The 16,404-nt window shown below is 39.6% G+C and overlaps 2 protein-coding genes across 6 annotated transcripts in view; both read right to left on the bottom strand.

The window, feature by feature from the left end:
* Positions 1-1,670: 1,670 nt before the first annotated feature.
* On the bottom strand, positions 1,671-7,179 carry LOC135504287 (complement receptor type 2-like). 2 transcript variants are annotated; one of them, XM_064922704.1, is made up of 11 exons: positions 6,960-7,179; positions 6,374-6,574; positions 5,926-6,022; positions 5,504-5,577; positions 4,808-5,047; positions 4,492-4,677; positions 4,134-4,230; positions 3,936-4,009; positions 2,575-2,754; positions 2,253-2,332; positions 1,671-2,139 (listed from the first exon to the last, which is right to left on the bottom strand). In XM_064922704.1, exons 1-10 carry the CDS (start codon positions 7,015-7,017, stop codon positions 2,322-2,324), a joined length of 1,218 nt encoding a protein of 405 aa, XP_064778776.1. In that variant the 5' UTR covers positions 7,018-7,179; the 3' UTR covers positions 1,671-2,139; positions 2,253-2,321. The 2 variants fall into 2 exon arrangements, with proteins under 2 accessions (XP_064778776.1, XP_064778775.1); XM_064922703.1 differs by having other exon boundaries at positions 4,808-5,050; positions 6,960-7,177.
* A 2,576-nt stretch (positions 7,180-9,755) lies between these two features.
* Positions 9,756-16,404, bottom strand: part of LOC135504286 (6-phosphofructo-2-kinase/fructose-2,6-bisphosphatase 2-like) — a 30,536-nt gene continuing 23,887 nt past the window's right edge. For all 4 annotated transcript variants that reach the window (XM_064922700.1, XM_064922698.1, XM_064922699.1 and 1 more), the window contains one exon: positions 9,756-12,707. In XM_064922700.1, coding sequence (XP_064778772.1) covers positions 12,654-12,707 — 54 coding nt within the window. In that variant the 3' untranslated portion in view covers positions 9,756-12,653. The remainder of the gene's footprint in view (positions 12,708-16,404) is intronic.

Raw genomic sequence — 16,404 nt, forward strand, 5'->3', positions numbered from 1 at the left:
TTTTGTTACCAAAGCCACTTATAGCACCCACCACTACGACCTGTATGCTCTAGTCGGCTGGCCCTCGCTACATATTCGTCGCCAGATCCACTGGCTCCAGGTCATCTGTAAGTCTATGCTAGGTAAAACTCCGCCTTATCTCAGCTCACTGGTCACGATAACAACACCCACCCGTAGCACGCGCTCCAACAGGTATATCTCACTGGTCATCCCCAAAGCCAACACCTCCTTTGGCCGCCTTTCCTTCCAGGTCTCTGCTGCCAGTGACTGGAATGAATTACAAAAATCGCTGAAGCTGGAGAATTACATTTCCCTCGCTAACTTTAAACATCAGCTATCTGAGCAGCTAACCGATCACTGCAGCTGTACATAGTTCATCTGTAAATAGCCCACCCAATCTACCTACCTCATCCCCATATTATTTTTTATCAATCCAGTGTTAATCTGCTAAATTGTAATTAATTAAATTGTAATTACTATGGCCTATTTATTGCCTTCCTCCTCACGTCATTTGCACACACTGTATATAGACTTTCTTTTTTTCCTATTGAGTTATTGACTCTATGCTTGTTTATTCCATGTGTAACTCTGTGTTGTTGTTTGTGTCACACTCCTTTGCTTTATCTTGGCCAGGTCGCAGTTGTAAATGAGAACTTGTTCTCAACTAACTTACCTGGTTAAATAAATATGAAAAAAAAAATGTAATGTTCACATTTACAACATAACATACATAACATAGCATTTCGTCATTAAGACCTTTAGGAAAGAATGTCTGGAGGATGAACATCCCAAAACATTCTCTTTTGCCCAGAGTATTATTTATATCACCTCCCCTGCCTGATATATTAACTTTCTTCATGCCACAAAATCTAAAAAGGTAGAAATGTCACATTTTTGGTCATTAAAATGTACTGCGATTGTATATTCCCTGTCGTTTCTCCTGATTGAACTTTAATATTCACTAATTCTCTGTTTGAGAGAACGAGAGGTTTTACCTACATACCACAGCCCACATGGACATTTAATCATGTAGATAACATGGGTGGTAGAGCATGTAATAATGTCATTTATTTGGAACCGTTTTCCTGTATGTGGGTGGCAGATATATTCACACTTCATCATGTTGTTACGCTGTGCGCAACCTCTGCATTTATAGCTACCATTCGGAAGAGGGCATAAAAGAGCCTGGCTAAATGGCATGGACCAATTTTATTTATTTTTTTACCATATATTTGACCAGAAATCAAAGCCTTTGCTTATTCTACATTTTTAAGATAGAAAATGGCTGTATATATGTCACAATGTAAACAATAATAATAGACTCTTAGCTTTCATTTGACACACAATTTGACATGCTCCTATGAACTTTGTACTCATGGGTCCTTTTACATGGAAATGCCCTAAAGTAAAATCAGTTGTGGAAAAAGTACCCAATTGTCCTACTTGAGTAAAAGTACAGATACCTTCATAGAAAATGACTCAAGTAAAAGTGAAAGTCACCCAGTAAAATACTACTTGAGTAAAAGTCTAAAAGTATTTGATTGTAAATATACTTAAGTATTAAAAGTACATATAATTGCTAAAATATACTTATTAAGTATCAAAAGTAAAAGTACAAGTATAAATAATTTCAAATTCCTTATATTAAGCAAAGCAGACGGCCACATTTTCTTGTTTTTATTTTTTATTTTTATGGATAGCCAGGTACACACTCCAACACTCAGACACCATTTACAAACAAAGTATGTGTTTAGTGAGTCCGCCAGATCAGAGGCAGTAGGGATGACTAGGGATGTTCTCTTGAAAAGGTTGTGAATTAGACCATTTTCCTGTCGTGCTAAGAATTCTAAATGTAATTAGTACTTTTCAGGTTCAGGGAAAATGTATGAAGTAAAAAAGTACATAATTTGCTTTAGGAATGTAGTGAAATAATAGTTGTCAAAAATATAAAAAGTAAAGTACAGATACCCCAAAAAACAACTTAAGTAGAACTTTAAAGTATTTTTACTTAAGTACTTTACACCACTAGATAAAATGGATTGAGTTGAATTATTATGGTAAAAGTTATTATGGTAAAGTTGTTGAGTTGGTGCCATTCAGGATAATGATCAATTGTAGCTGACTTTCATTTCTTCCGGTCTGTAAAACAAGATTTTTAAAAATACAATTTTATACAATGCACTCCAGTTATGTATCAGCCAAGCCTACAAAGTGTTATATTGTCAGTGAATAGAACATTCAGAATTACTCACATTTTCATGTGGGAAGGGCAGGAGTCCATTTCCCTTCCAGGCCATATGTGATGGTGCCTGGTCCATCCATCACCATGCCCCTATCACAGACAAATGTCACAGTCACCAAACTTAAGAGACATTCTTGCTCCTCTTGTCAATTGAGCATTTAAATGACAACATATGTTTTCATTCTATTGTTTTTAAAGGGGATGAGCGGTTTGTTCCCTAACATTACTCTCGGGGCCAAGTTCTCAACACCTAAGGGGTGTTCCTAGTTTGCTAAAAAACATTGCAAAATAGTGCAGTTGGAGAAGCTATAGACTTGAAAAGGATTTGTAACCTTTGCACTCTGGAGGTGGATCACTCCATGTCCCATCTTTGGTACAGTAGATCTCTCTCGCTCCAATCAGTTTCCCTACGCGACATCGATAGCCAATCACAGTGCTGTACAAGTAAGGTGGTTCCAAATATCCATTTGTTACTCCATTTACCACCGAAGGCGGTTCAGCACACTGCACAGCTGAAAGACATGATTTTACATGATTACATTACAACAATTTAGAAAATATTATGGTGACAGTATTGGAAGTTCAGGGATGTTATAAACTAAAACAATGATACCTAAAGCAATTTACCTATGACCCAGATACTGTGTGGTGCAATAGGGCGATTCGGTTCCACACCAGCGAGAGCAGAAAATATTTTTGGTATCTCAGACTGTTCTGGCAATTCTCACATAAATACTTCATTGGGAGGAAGGATGCTTGAAAAGCTTTTTCCATTTGTATCACAAACCATTTTTGAGAAAATCATGATGGAAGTGGATATTTTAGGCTCTTTTTAGAGCTATACATGCCTTCTGTAAGGCCCTATGATCCGTGAACCGTACACAATACAGACAACATCTTGGTGTCATTATACTCCTTATAGTGTTCTCTAAAATATGGAGTATGTCTACATTCTGAAATACACATTCTCACATTAATTTATTCAACATTTTGTTTATTTGTAGACATATTGTTTGTAACAATATACTCTTCAAACATGTCAAATCTCTAGAACGGTCTCTCTGGTACTTTTAATGACATGACCCATTTTATACATAGAAATGTATATTATAGGTAATTAACCAATCACAGCCCTCCTTTAGGATTGCACATTCAGCAAGTCACCAGCAGAGGGAATTTCCCATTCACTGTGTTGATGGTGCTCATAAAATGTATAATACCTTCAGAATTAGCAGAGCGCCAACTCTGGAAATTGTATGTATATACTTGTACAGTATATATTGTTACAAATAATATGTCTGAAATGAACAAAATCAAAAAGAGTAGTTTTGAGTTATTAATATTTCAATGTTGAATAAATTAAATTAAAAATTAAATTAAATACTCCATATTTTAGAGAACACTATAAGGAGTATAATGACACCAAGATGTTGTCTGTATTGTGTACGGTTCACAGATCATAGGGCCTTACAGGAGGTATGTATAGCTCTAAAAAGGGCCTAAAATGTCCACTTTCATCATGATTTTCTTAAAATTACTTTGTGATACAAATGTAAAAAAACATGTCAAACATTCTTCCTCCTAATGAAGTTGCTATGTGAGAATTGGCAGGACAATCTGAGATACCAAAAATATTTCCCGCTCCCGCGGAATCGCCCAGTAGCCTATGTAAAAAATATATGTGACAGCCTACGTTCACAGACCGGAACACGCCCATCCCAGCCATCAGTCATGCAATTTCTTACAGCCCGTCCAACCAGTTGATACCTGGTTAAAAAATGGGCACAAAAAGTGATTTAATCTGGCTCTGCATCATTTTATTCGTACACTGTAACAATTATGAGGGTTAGGTAGCCTCGAGAGAAAATAGACATAGTAACAGAATACTTACCCCTCATTACAAACCCCTGTAGCTGTATCCCCAAACTGTACACCGGTATAAATGAAATCACCATAAGAGATCTCTCCAGCAGATCCACATGATTTGCCTTTGGACAAGAAACTTTCACAATACATTTTTTGGGAAAGAACAAAATACACAAACCTCCACTCCCACAGAGTGATATAATATAGACTAGCTGTGGATCTGCTGCCACCTAATGGTTAAACGAGATAAGTGCAACCTCCTTAACACTATCTATGAGACAGAGCAGTTGCATTTTGTTGAATGTTCTTTATGTACTATATACTGTTTATATACATTTAATATATTCTGAACATCATTAATACTTCTCCTTATGGGTTCTTACGTTCACATCTCAGAGTTACCGGCGTCCACTTCCCACTGACACAGGTACTATAGTAAGTGCCTCCTGCTCTCACGTATCCCAAGGCACAACTGTAACGGACCCGTTCACCAGGACCAAAGTCTGTCTGTGTTATATAGCGGTCAGAAAGGAGTGCGTTGGGGAGGTACGGTGGCACTCTACATCTGCCTAAAGGAAAGGGAGATGGACCATTTTGACAAAAGATAGAAAGTACATCTAGTATAATACCAATGCATCATAACATGTATTATATTTTTCAATGATCAAAGAGAGAGATCTTGGATGGTGTTATGTTTACCATCAGGCTTTGAGCTTTGAGTTATATCAGAGGAATGACAGAGTGGGAGCTGGGGCTGCCACTGGCCATCTGGTCCACAGGTAAGCTGCTGGGCTCCAGTCAGGAGGAAACCCTCAGAGCAGGTGAAGGTCACTGTGTCTCTGACCCTGTACACTGAGTCAGCCTCACTCAGCTTCACACCGTTGGCCACAGAAGGATCAGGGCAGATCACTTCTGCTGGAACCACTTGTGGTTTACCTCCTACTAAAATGAGGACATTTAAAATGTTAGTGGTTTTGTTGAATTCATTGTTGCATCAATAATGACAATTGTTAATTTGGATAATTTTGGAGACAATGAGCTTATGGAGACAATGAGCTTATGTTTTGGTTAAACGCATTGCAGTACAGTAGATAGGACATTAGCCATGCTGTAGTAGCCTAAAGAAACGTTTGTTTATGTGATATTATCATGCTTTTGAGATAATGGGACAACTGCGGACTGAATGTCCAAGGCCAACGTGGTCAAGTCTCAGCAGGAGTATCTTGGTGTGTGGTGCCTACAATCTCTTAGACATGTACAGAGTCATGCCAGTCTGGTATTTCATACAGCAGGGCCTACTACATTGATTAGGAGGTGTGTTACGTATCCTACTTAGAAAGGGATAGATCTTATTGCTGCATATTACTGTAAGATTGGTCATTGAATGTTGCACACCTTCACAAGTGGGAATCTCTCCACTCCAGCCAGACTCTTTACACATTCTGTATTCCATCCCCTTCAGTGTAAACCTGTTCCAATATCACAGAGAGGATGAAAACAAATCTCAGGCTATAGGCCTATTTCATTACATTCAAGACACTTCCCACTGGGCACGGATGTCAGTTCAATGTCTAGTTTTTATAACATTTGGTTGAGTTTTCAACTAATGTGAATTCAACGTGAAAACAACAAAAAATGTCACTACTTCATTTAGTTTAAAAGTTAGGTGAAAAAAAGATGAAATGCCCTTCCAGATGACTTTTTGCAAATCCAATCAGTTTTCCACGTTGATTCAATGTCATCACATAGATTGTTTGGGTTAAAATTATGTGGAAAACACATTGATCGAGTCAGTTTTTGTCCAGTGGGTTACTTACCCCTCATTGCACACTGCATATGCCTTGTCCCTGAACGAAGCCCCTGTGTAATCATAGTGTCCATTGAACAACTCCCCAGCAGATCCACACGTTTTCTCTAAGGAGAGGACACATTAAAAAACAGCAGAGCAGTCAGGGAACGAATCCAGGGTGGATGCGCCAAACTCAACATAAAGACTCATGGAGAGAGGTGTTAAGACAGCGACACTGCAGCCTTCAACGACTGAAGAGAATATACATTAAACTTCCCAAATTTTCTCTCTTTGCAACCAGCAGAGTAGTGTCAAATGATAGCTCCTTGCCACAAAAGTCTCATCCCACACATCACAGACTCAGACAGAGAGACACTTATCATAACCATGATGATATGATGACATGACATTCATTGAACCAGTGTTATGCACAACAATACACTGAGCTAAATGCTTAGCTGTAGCCTATTACTTACTTTCACACTTCATGGATAACATTGTCCATTTTCCAGCTTCACACATGATAGAACGAATGCCTTTGTACTGAGTATAGCCCTCAGCACATCTGTAGAGGACTTTAGCTCCTTCGCTGAATATGTTTTTCTGTCTCAGGTATTTGTTCCTGACTTGCATGTGTGGAAAGGACGGTGGCGTACCACATATCGATGGAACTTCAGCTGTTTACAAACAAATGAGCCACACCAGAGAGGTAAAGAAGAATCAGAATCAATCAAGAGTTAGCTAACGTTGTTAAAAACATTTTTATTTAAATAACTATTGACTTTCTGCTTCATTAAGAAATAAACTTCGATGTGTTTTTGGTTGTTGAGACAATTACACCATGTCCATTCCAAGCTTATCTTTCTAAAAAAAAATTACAAAGTTATTTCAATATATTTAGGCAAGTTAGCTGGTTAACTCATTTATCCTGCTTTGTAGTACTCATCAACAGAGGCAATTTCAATCACTGCATTAATAAAGATTAATAAAAATTCTAGAAATTACATTGTCGGTGTTACAGTGGTCTGTGCAATGTTATGTTTATGAATATAATAATCTTACCTGAGGGATGTATGGCAATTGATAAAAAGAACATGATTTTATATCCCAGATTCATCATTTCATCCACGTTTCTTGTGCATTCGGATCTGTAGGCCTACCCGTTGAAATGTTATTGTGCTTAATAAAATACTATCTAGAGCAGGCTGTATTTTATAGTTGGAGGGTGGAGTAGACATGTAAGTAGGCTTATTTCTATTCAGATGTTTATTTACGTCAGCTACTTAGGCTTTACTCACGGGGCGTGTTCGTTTTGCATGGCCTGGTGCACCGGGTGGGCGGGGTTTGCACATTTTAGACCATTCCATTGGCCTTAAGTGTAATCTCCACCCAACTGGGTCACTTGGCCATGCTAAACAAACTGGCCCATTAGTAAGCTACATTGTTTAGCCTACAACCTGTGTTTTCCCACTGATATTTGTAAATCATGTATGATAAGTGGACTAAGATGCACTCCAAAATAGGAGTGAGTCAAAGTTGATATGTTTTACATATCAAATTTCTTCCTAAAATTCTAGTGGAAAGTTCTATGGCCCATTTCCCTTTGGGGACAAATCTAAGGGCCAAATACATAGGACCAAGACTGAAAAAAAGCTTGACAGAACATGATTTGTTTACACTAGCATTGTCTGCCTCTTCACTGATTTCCCCTCCACTCCTGATCCTCCAATTTCACCCACATTTCTGCTCTAGCCTGTATTCATGTTGCAGAGCACATCCACAGAGAGAAACACTCCCATTTTAGTAAGATTATACAATTCTAACTTCTGCACACAAAATGCAGTGAGGCAAGATCATGCCACTGAACTTGTAGTGGCAGCACTAGTTTACCACACCCTCTGTTCTGTACATGCTTTGGACAGACAAAATATGTTTCCTATGATGGTAGTTAAACTGGCAGGGCAACCCAGTTTCCACCCAACCCAGTTCCCATAAAACTTCTTATTATCAAAACATAATTAATAAAAGTCTAGCTTGTCAACTTGTTTCCTGTCCCCAATTGTATTTGTATAAAACTGAACTACACTGAACAAAACTATAAACACAACATGTAAAGGGTTGGTCCAATGTTTCATGACCTGAAATAAATTATCCCAGAAATGTTCCAAATGCTCAAAAACCTTACTTCTCTCAAATGTTGCGCAAAAATGTGTTTACATCCCGGTTAGTGAGCATTTCTTCTTTGCCAAAGTAACCCATCCACCTGACAGGTGTGGCATATAAAGAAATGGATGAAACAGCATGATCTTTACACAGGTGCACATTGTACTGGGAACAATAAAAAGGCCACAATGCCAAAGATGTTTCAAGTTGAGGGAGCATGCAATTGCCATGCTGACAGCAGGAATGTCCACCATAGCTGTTGCCAAAGAATTGATTGTTAATTTCTCTACCATACGCTGCTTCCAACATCATTTTTGTGAATTTGGCTATATGTCCAACTGGGCTCACACCCCAAGACCACGTGGAACCACGCCAGCCCAGGACCTCCAGAGCTGGCTTCTTCACCTGCGGGTTGGCTGATGAAACTGTGTTTGCACAACTGAAGAATTTCTGCACAAACTGTCAGAAATCATCTCAGGGAAGCTCATCTGCGAGCTTGTCGTCCTCACCGATGTCTTGACCTGACTGAAATTCTGCGTTGTGAACGACTTGTGGGCAAAAGCTCACCTTCGATGGCCACTGGCACGGTGGAGAAGTGTGCTCTTAAGATTAATCCTGGTTTCAACTGTACAAGGTAGATGGCATTGTGTTGTGTGGGTGAGCGGTTTTCTGATGTCAATGTTGTGAACAGAGTGCCCATGGTGGCGGTAAGGTTATGGTATGGGCAGGCATAAGCTACGGACAACGTACACAATGGCATTTTATCTATGGCAAATTGAACGCACAGCAATACCGTGACCAGATCCTGAGGCCCATTGTCGTGCCATTCATCCTCTGCCATCACCTCATCTTTCAGCACGATAATGCACAGACCCATGTCGCAAGGACCTGTACACCATTCCTGGAAGCTGAAACTGTCCCAGTTCTTCCATGGCCTGCATACTCACCAGACATGACACCCATTGAGCATGTCTGGGATGCTCTGGATCAACATGTACAACAACATGTTCCAGTCCTTGCCAATATCCAGCAACTTCGCACAGCCATTAGAGGAATGGGACAAAATTCCACATGCCACAATCAACAGCCTGATCAACTCTATGCGAAGGAGATGTCGCGCTGCATGAGGTAAATGGTGGCCACACCAGATACTGACTGGTTTTCTGATCTACGCCCCCTACCCCTTTTTTTTGTTTTTAAAGGCATCTGTGACCAACAGATCCATATCTGTACTCCCAGTCATGTGAAATCCATAGATTCGGGCCTAAATAATTTATTTTAATGGACTGATTTCCTTATATGAACTGTAACTCAGTAAAATCTTTTGTTGCGTTTATATTTTTGTTCAGTGCATTTGTGTAGACTAGCCATGTTATCAACATTTGATTACTGATGAACCACTCATCCAAGGACAGGATGCCTATAGGCGGAGTACTGATTTATTTTGGTCATCGGTCTGTCATTGGTTTATAGCAGGGGTGTCAAACTAATTCCATGGATGGCCTAGTGTCTGCTGACTTTTGTTTTTTGCTTTCAATTAAGACCGAGACAACCAGTTGAGGAGAGTTCCTTACTAATTAGTGACCTTAATTCATCAATCAAGTACAAGGGAGGAGCGAAAACCCACAGACACTCGGCCCTCCATGGAATGAGTTTGACACATTTATAGAAAGCACCATTTAAGTTACCGACACATCAGAAAACCCAACAATTTATTATTTCTATTCCAACTATAGTTCAGAATTGTCCTAATTTACAAATACAGTAATATATATGACTCAAAATGTTTCATTACAATGTCTCCACACCTTAAAGCGTTGTTGGTTTAGGTAAATGGTTGCCTCGAGTGTAGTGCAATGCAGTCTTGCGAAAGATGCCCACTGATACACAAACAAGGCTGTGAAAGTGGTAATGCGTGACAAGGACATTACTGTTTCCAATAAAAGAAATGAAAAAATATATAATATAGTCGAGGGAGGCACGTCTGCTGATTGAACCAAATAAATACTTCCTGTGAGAATAATGTACTGTATGCTTCAGTAGTTCATGCTATACACAGACACTGAAGTTTCAGATGGTAGTATAACAATGAACCAACCCATTTCCCCTATGACACACCAGTCTGGAAACATTTGTAAATCCCCAATCCCCTGCTGCCACCTTCCCTTTACGTCTTTCAGACACTTAGTGTATTAGTCCTCTTTCACAGATACTGTAGGTCAAATATGAGAAGATTGAGTCATCTCAGTTATGATTCCCAGGCAGCCACTCCCAGTCTTGCCCCATAGCCAGGGTTCTGCCACAGGTTTGCCCTGGCTTGAGAGAGACAGGGAGTTGTAGTGGAAACATCTAAACAGGATGACACCTCCCAATGAGCTCAATACATCTGGCCACATTATGTACCAGAGAACCAAGTCAAGTCAAACTGCCATGAGCAAGAAGTTCTGACAGAGTACAACATCATTTCTTCAATAATTTACACTTACATCAGATAATTCTAGTGATCTAAAAATATCTTACAGCATCATACCATTATATCATTCAGTATGTTGTAGTCTTACAGGCTACTGACTGACTGCCTACTTATATAATAACATTGTCTTGTAACAGCCACAAAAGTAACGTTGCTAAACACCGGCACAGAAGCACTTTAGAGCAGCATTGAATTTAACATTATCAATGTGGCAGTAATAAACAAGATGCACATGGTTGGACACAATCAGTGAACTGTAAGTATGAAAGTACCCATCTTCGATTACGCTGTGCTTTTTCAAATGTCAGTATAGCAAATTTAAGAATAAATATTCCAAAATGTTGATGGCATGGCATGTTGACTGTAACTACTAGTACTGTCTAAAAAATATTTGCCCCCTTAAATCATGTTGCCATTTTAGCTGAGGACATGCAATTGATACATTGATAATGCAAAGACATGGGTGTTTCATAACATGGCCATGAATATGTGACAGAATTGCAGTGTGAAATGTGAACTCTATACACACACAGTAACGTAACATGTAAAAGTAACATGTGACTAACTAATAACATTAACTCTTAAGCCAAAATGTTAAATCCTGTATGGTGGTCTTTCAGCATTTGTACTCTCACTGAGGAAACAAGGCTGGTCAAGTATGAGAAGGTTCAAAAGAGATGATATTCAACTATCCAATTAAAGGGGTACATATACTGAACAAAAATATAAAAAGACAACATGTAAAAGTGTTGGTCCTATGAATCATGAGCTGAAATAAAAGATCCCAGAAATGTTCCATACGCACTAAAATACAACAAATTTATGCACATCTCTGTTAGTGAGCATTTCTCATTTGCCAAGACAATCCATCCACCTGACGGGTGTGGCATGTCAAGAAGCTGATTAAACAGCATGATCATTACACAGGTGCACCTTGTGCTGGGGACAACAAAAGATCACTAAAATGTGCAGTTGTGTCACACAACCCAATGCCACATATGTCTCAAGTTGAGGGAGCGTGCAATTGGCATGCTGATTGCAGGAATGCCCATCAGAACTGTTGCCAGAGAATTTAATGTTCATTTCTGAGGACTAGGTCTGTCTGTAATATAGCCCTTTTGTGAGGAAAAGCTCATTCTGATTGGCTGGGCCTGGCTCCCAAGTGGGTGGGCTTATGCCCTTCCTAGGCCCCAATGGCTGCGACCTTGCCCAGTCATGTCAAATTCATAGATTAGGGCCTAATTTATTTATTTAAATTTACTAATTTCCTTATATGAGCTGTAACTCGGTTAAACCATTAAAATTGTTGCATGTTGCATTTCGATTTTTGTTCAGAATATATTATTCATAAGATCTTAAGTAATTGTTTATAAACTACATTGTAGAATTAAAGGATAATAATTTAAGGATAAGACAGTGTTTGTAGTCAGTGCTTTGTTTTTGATACATTTTTCACTATGGCAACCCTCTCCATTAGTTACAGTGTAAATTAAATACATTGTAATAGACAAATCACTGAATGTCTCAAATCTACTGAGACAAATAATCTCAAGGATGTCCTCTATTCAACATTCTAAAGTTCTGTTCACAATAAATTAAACGTTGACTGATGATAAGTGTGTGCGCGCAAGGTCATGTTTGTCTCAAATCATATCGCTCTTCACCCACACACACCATCTATCTAACAGATGGCAACAGAAATGGAACTGTAGAACAAATTCTGGCCACTACAACAACCACATTCCATACCTAATTTGCTGCAAAGACAGTGTGCTTGAACTCCTGCTTGACAATCAAATTGGTAAGGCTGGCATGGTATGAAGCAAACCTGAGCAGACAGAGGGTACCTGGGTTCAAATACTATTTGAAATAATAACAAATAATTTAGCTGTGCTTTATAGCGCTTGCCTGTTGCAATGGAATCAGCTAAAAAGTCCCCAAAGTGCAAACACTACCCACCTGGCACTCCAGGCAAGCTAAAGCAAACACTACCCACCTGGCACTCCAGGCAAGCTAAAGCGAACACTAAAGGTATTTAACAAGATTTCTAAATTGTATTTGAACCCAGATCTGATGGCAGCGAAAATGTGGGGGAGTGGAGACACCTCTCTCAGTCCTCTTCAACTGTGGACAGCATCTTCTGCATCTCCTGGGCTGAAGCAGTTGAGATACTCCTTTAAGAGGCAGAAGGAGGGGGAAACAGAGTGTTACATCCATGCAAAGCTGTGCCAAGGCCAGGGGCCATCTTCATAGTTTGTTTTGACTGGCCTCTGCTACACTTGAGCTCAGACAGAGGAGGGTGAGGTCAATCACAAGACACAGCTTTCTCTGTTTTTTATAATAAGCTGTTTAAAAATTATCAACTTTAATGAGGCAAATGGGGAAACTAAAACTGCAGATTAAAAAATAAATAATAATTTTAACCCTAAAAGCACCAACAGGGGTAAATGGTGAGGTCCTTCTGATCCTTCTGAAAATGTTAGGGCTTTGTCAAGCAACTAGTTACAGACAACAGAAAACAATTTAGCATAATTTACATGTTAAAAAAAGATGAATGAAAAAGATATTTTGTATAGTAGTGGTGTGCGGCGAAACTAAAAATGTGGACTCAATAGTAAACTTTGTGACAAAAGCACCAAATTTAGCGCAGAAGTAGATGTATGTATCCTGAAATTACAGTTGTGGCCAAAAGTTTTGAGAATGACACAAATATTAATTTCCACAAAATTTGCTGCTTCAGTGTCTTTGGATATTTTTGTCAGATGTTACTATGGAAAACTGAAGTGTAATTACAAGCCTTTCATAAGTGTCAAAGGCTTTTATTGACAATTACATGAAGTTGACGCAAAGAGTGAATATTTGCAGTGTTGACCCTGCTTTTTCAAGACCTCTGCAATCCGCCCTGGCATGCTGTCAATTAACTTCTGGGCCACATCCTGACTGATGGCAGCCTAGTCTTAAAGAATCAATGCTTGGAGTTTGTCAGAATTTGTGGGTTTTTGTTTGTCCACCCGCCTCTTAGGATTGACCACAAGTTCTCAATGGGATTAAGGTCTGAGGAGTTTCCTGGCCATGGACCCAAAATATCGATGTTTTGTTCTCCGAGCCACTTAGTTATCACTTTTGACTTATGGCAAGGTGCTCCATCATGCTGGAAAAGGCATTGTTCGTCACCAAACTGTTCCTGGATGGTTGGGGGAAGTTGCTCTCGGAGGATGTGTTGGTACCGTTCTTTATTCATGGCTGTGTTCTTAGGCAAAATTGTGAGTGAGCCCACTCCCTTGGCTGAGAAGCAACCCCACACATGAATGGTCTCAGAATGCTTTACTGTTGGCATGACACAGGACTGATGGTAGCGCTCATCTTGTCTTCTCCGGACAAGCTTTTTTCCAGATGCCCCAAACAATCGGAAATGGGATTCATCAGAGAAAATGACTTTGCCCCAGTCCTCAGCAGTCCAATCCCTGTACCTTTTGCAGAATATCAGTCTGTCCCTGCTGTTTTTCCTGGAGAGAAGTGGCTTCTTTGCTGCCCTTGACACCAGGCCATCCTCCAAAAGTGTTCGCCTCACTGTGTGTGCAGATGCACTCACACCAGCCTGCTGCCATTCCTGAGCAAGCTCAACTTTAGAAGAAGGTCCTGGCGGTTGCTGGACTTTCTTGGGCACCCTAAAGCCTTCTTCACAACAATTGAACCGCTCTCCTTGAAGTTCTTAATGATCCGATAAATGGTTGATTTAGGTGCAATCTTGCTGGCAGCAATATCCTTGCCTGTGAAGCCCTTTTTGTGCAAAGCAATGATGATGGCACGTGTTTCCTTGCAGGTAACCATGATTGACAGAGGAAGCACAATGATTCCAATCACCTCCCTCCCTTTGAAGCTTCCAGTCTGTTATTCAAACTCAATCAGCATGACAGAGTGATCTCCAGCCTTGTCCTCGTAAACACTCACACCTGTGTTAAAGAGAGAATCACTGACATGATGTCAGCTGGTCCTTTTGTGGCAGGGCTGAAATGCAGTGGAATTGTTTTGTTTTTTTGGGGGGGGATTCAGTTCATTTGCATGGCGAAGGGGGAATTTGCAATTGATTGCAATTCATCTGATCACTCTTCATAACATTCTGGAGTATATGCAAATTGCCATCATACAAACTGAGGCAGCAGACTTTGTAAAAATGTATATTTGTGTCATTCTCAAAACTTTTGGCCACGACTGTACAGGCCTTCAGAAAGTATTCATACACCTGGACTTTGTCCACATTTTGTGTTACAGCATGAATACAAAATGAATTAAATCTATTTTTTCTCTCACCCATTTACACACAATACCCCATAATGCCAAACGAAAACACGTTGCAATTTTTTTGGGAAAAAAATTACATCTATAAATATCTAATTTGCATAAGTATTCACATCCCTGAGTCAATACATGTTAGAATCATCTTTAGCAGTGATTAAAGCGGAGTCTTTCAGGGTAAGTTTAAGAGCTTTCCACACCTAGATTGTGCAACAGTTGCCCATTATTCTTTGCAAAATTCTTCAAGGATTGTCCAATTTGTTGTTGATCATTGCCAGACAACCATTTTCAAGTAGATTTAAGTCAAAACTGTAACTTGGCCACTCAGGAACATTCCCCATCTTCTTGGTACTACAATCAACTCCAGTGCAGACTTGGCCTTGTGTTTAGGTTATTGTCCTGCTGAAAGGTGTATTCATCTCCAGGTGTCTGGTGGAAAGCAGACTGAACCAGGTTTTCCTCTAAGACTTTGCCTGTGCTTAGCTCCATTCTGTTTATTTTTTTACCCTGAAAAACCCAGTCCTTAACAATTACAAGCATACCCATAACATGATGCAGCCACCACTACGCTTGAAAATATGGAGAGTGGTACTCAGTAATGTGTTGTATTAATTTTTTGCTGTATTACTTTAGTGCCTTGTTACAAACATGCATGTTTCGCAATGTTTTTAGTCTGTACAGGCTTCCTTTTTTTCCCACTGTCAATTAAGCGTCCTTCCTAACTCCAGCATCTGAGTTCGGAAGGACACCTGTATCTTTGTAATGACTGGGTGTATTGATACAACATCCAAAGTGTAATAAGTTCACCAGGCTCAAAGGGATATTCAGTGTCTGCTTTTCAAAAATGTGTACCCATCTACCAATAGGTGCCCTTCTTTTCGAGGCATTGGAAAACCTCCATGGTATTTGTGGTTAAACCTGTGTTTGAAATTCACTGTTCGACTGAGGGACCTTAAAGATAATTGTATGTGTGGGGTACAGAGATGAGGTAGTCATTCAAAAATCATGCCAACCACTATTATTGCACACAGAGTGAGTCCATACAACATATTACATGACTAGTTAAGCAAATTTCTACTCTTGGAACTTATAAAAAAAGTTGAATACCTATAGACTCAATTTTAATTCATTTGTTTAAAAAAAATGAAAAACATAATTCCACTCTGACATTATGGGGATATTGTGTGCTGGCAAGTAACAAAAAATATATAATACATTTTTAGAGAATCTTGTTTCTCATGGTCTGAGTGTCCTTTAGGTGCCTTTTGGCAAACTCCAAGTGGGCTGTTATGTGCCTTTTACTGAGGAGTGGCTTCCGTCTTTGCCCGATTGGTGGAATGCTGCAGAGATGGTTAGGAACTCCCTGACCAACAGAGAGGAACTCCCTGACCAAAGCCCTTCTCCCCTTGCTCAGGTTGGCCGGTTGGCCAGCTCTAGACCTGATATAGACAGTGTGTTCTTTTCCAAATCATGTCCAATCAATTATAATTACCACAGGTGGGCTCCAATCAAGTTCAACCAACTTATTGTGGGAAGCTTGTGGAGGCTACCCAAAACGTTTGACCCAAGTTAAAC

The sequence above is a fragment of the Oncorhynchus masou genome, chromosome 18, assembly GCF_036934945.1.
Source record: "Oncorhynchus masou masou isolate Uvic2021 chromosome 18, UVic_Omas_1.1, whole genome shotgun sequence".
Taxonomy (NCBI): Eukaryota; Metazoa; Chordata; class Actinopteri; order Salmoniformes; family Salmonidae; genus Oncorhynchus; species Oncorhynchus masou.

Coding starts and splice junctions, on each gene's coding strand:
- LOC135504287 (XM_064922703.1), bottom strand. CDS start 7,017: ATGATGAATCTGGGATATAAAATCATGTTCTTTTTATCAATTGCCATA. Junction 6,023..6,373: donor GTTATCCATGAAGTGTGAAA/GTAAGTAATAGG, acceptor TCCTCTCCTTAG/AGAAAACGTGTGGATCTGCT. Junction 5,051..5,503: donor AGAGATTCCCACTTGTGAAG/GTGTGCAACATT, acceptor TCCTCATTTTAG/TAGGAGGTAAACCACAAGTG.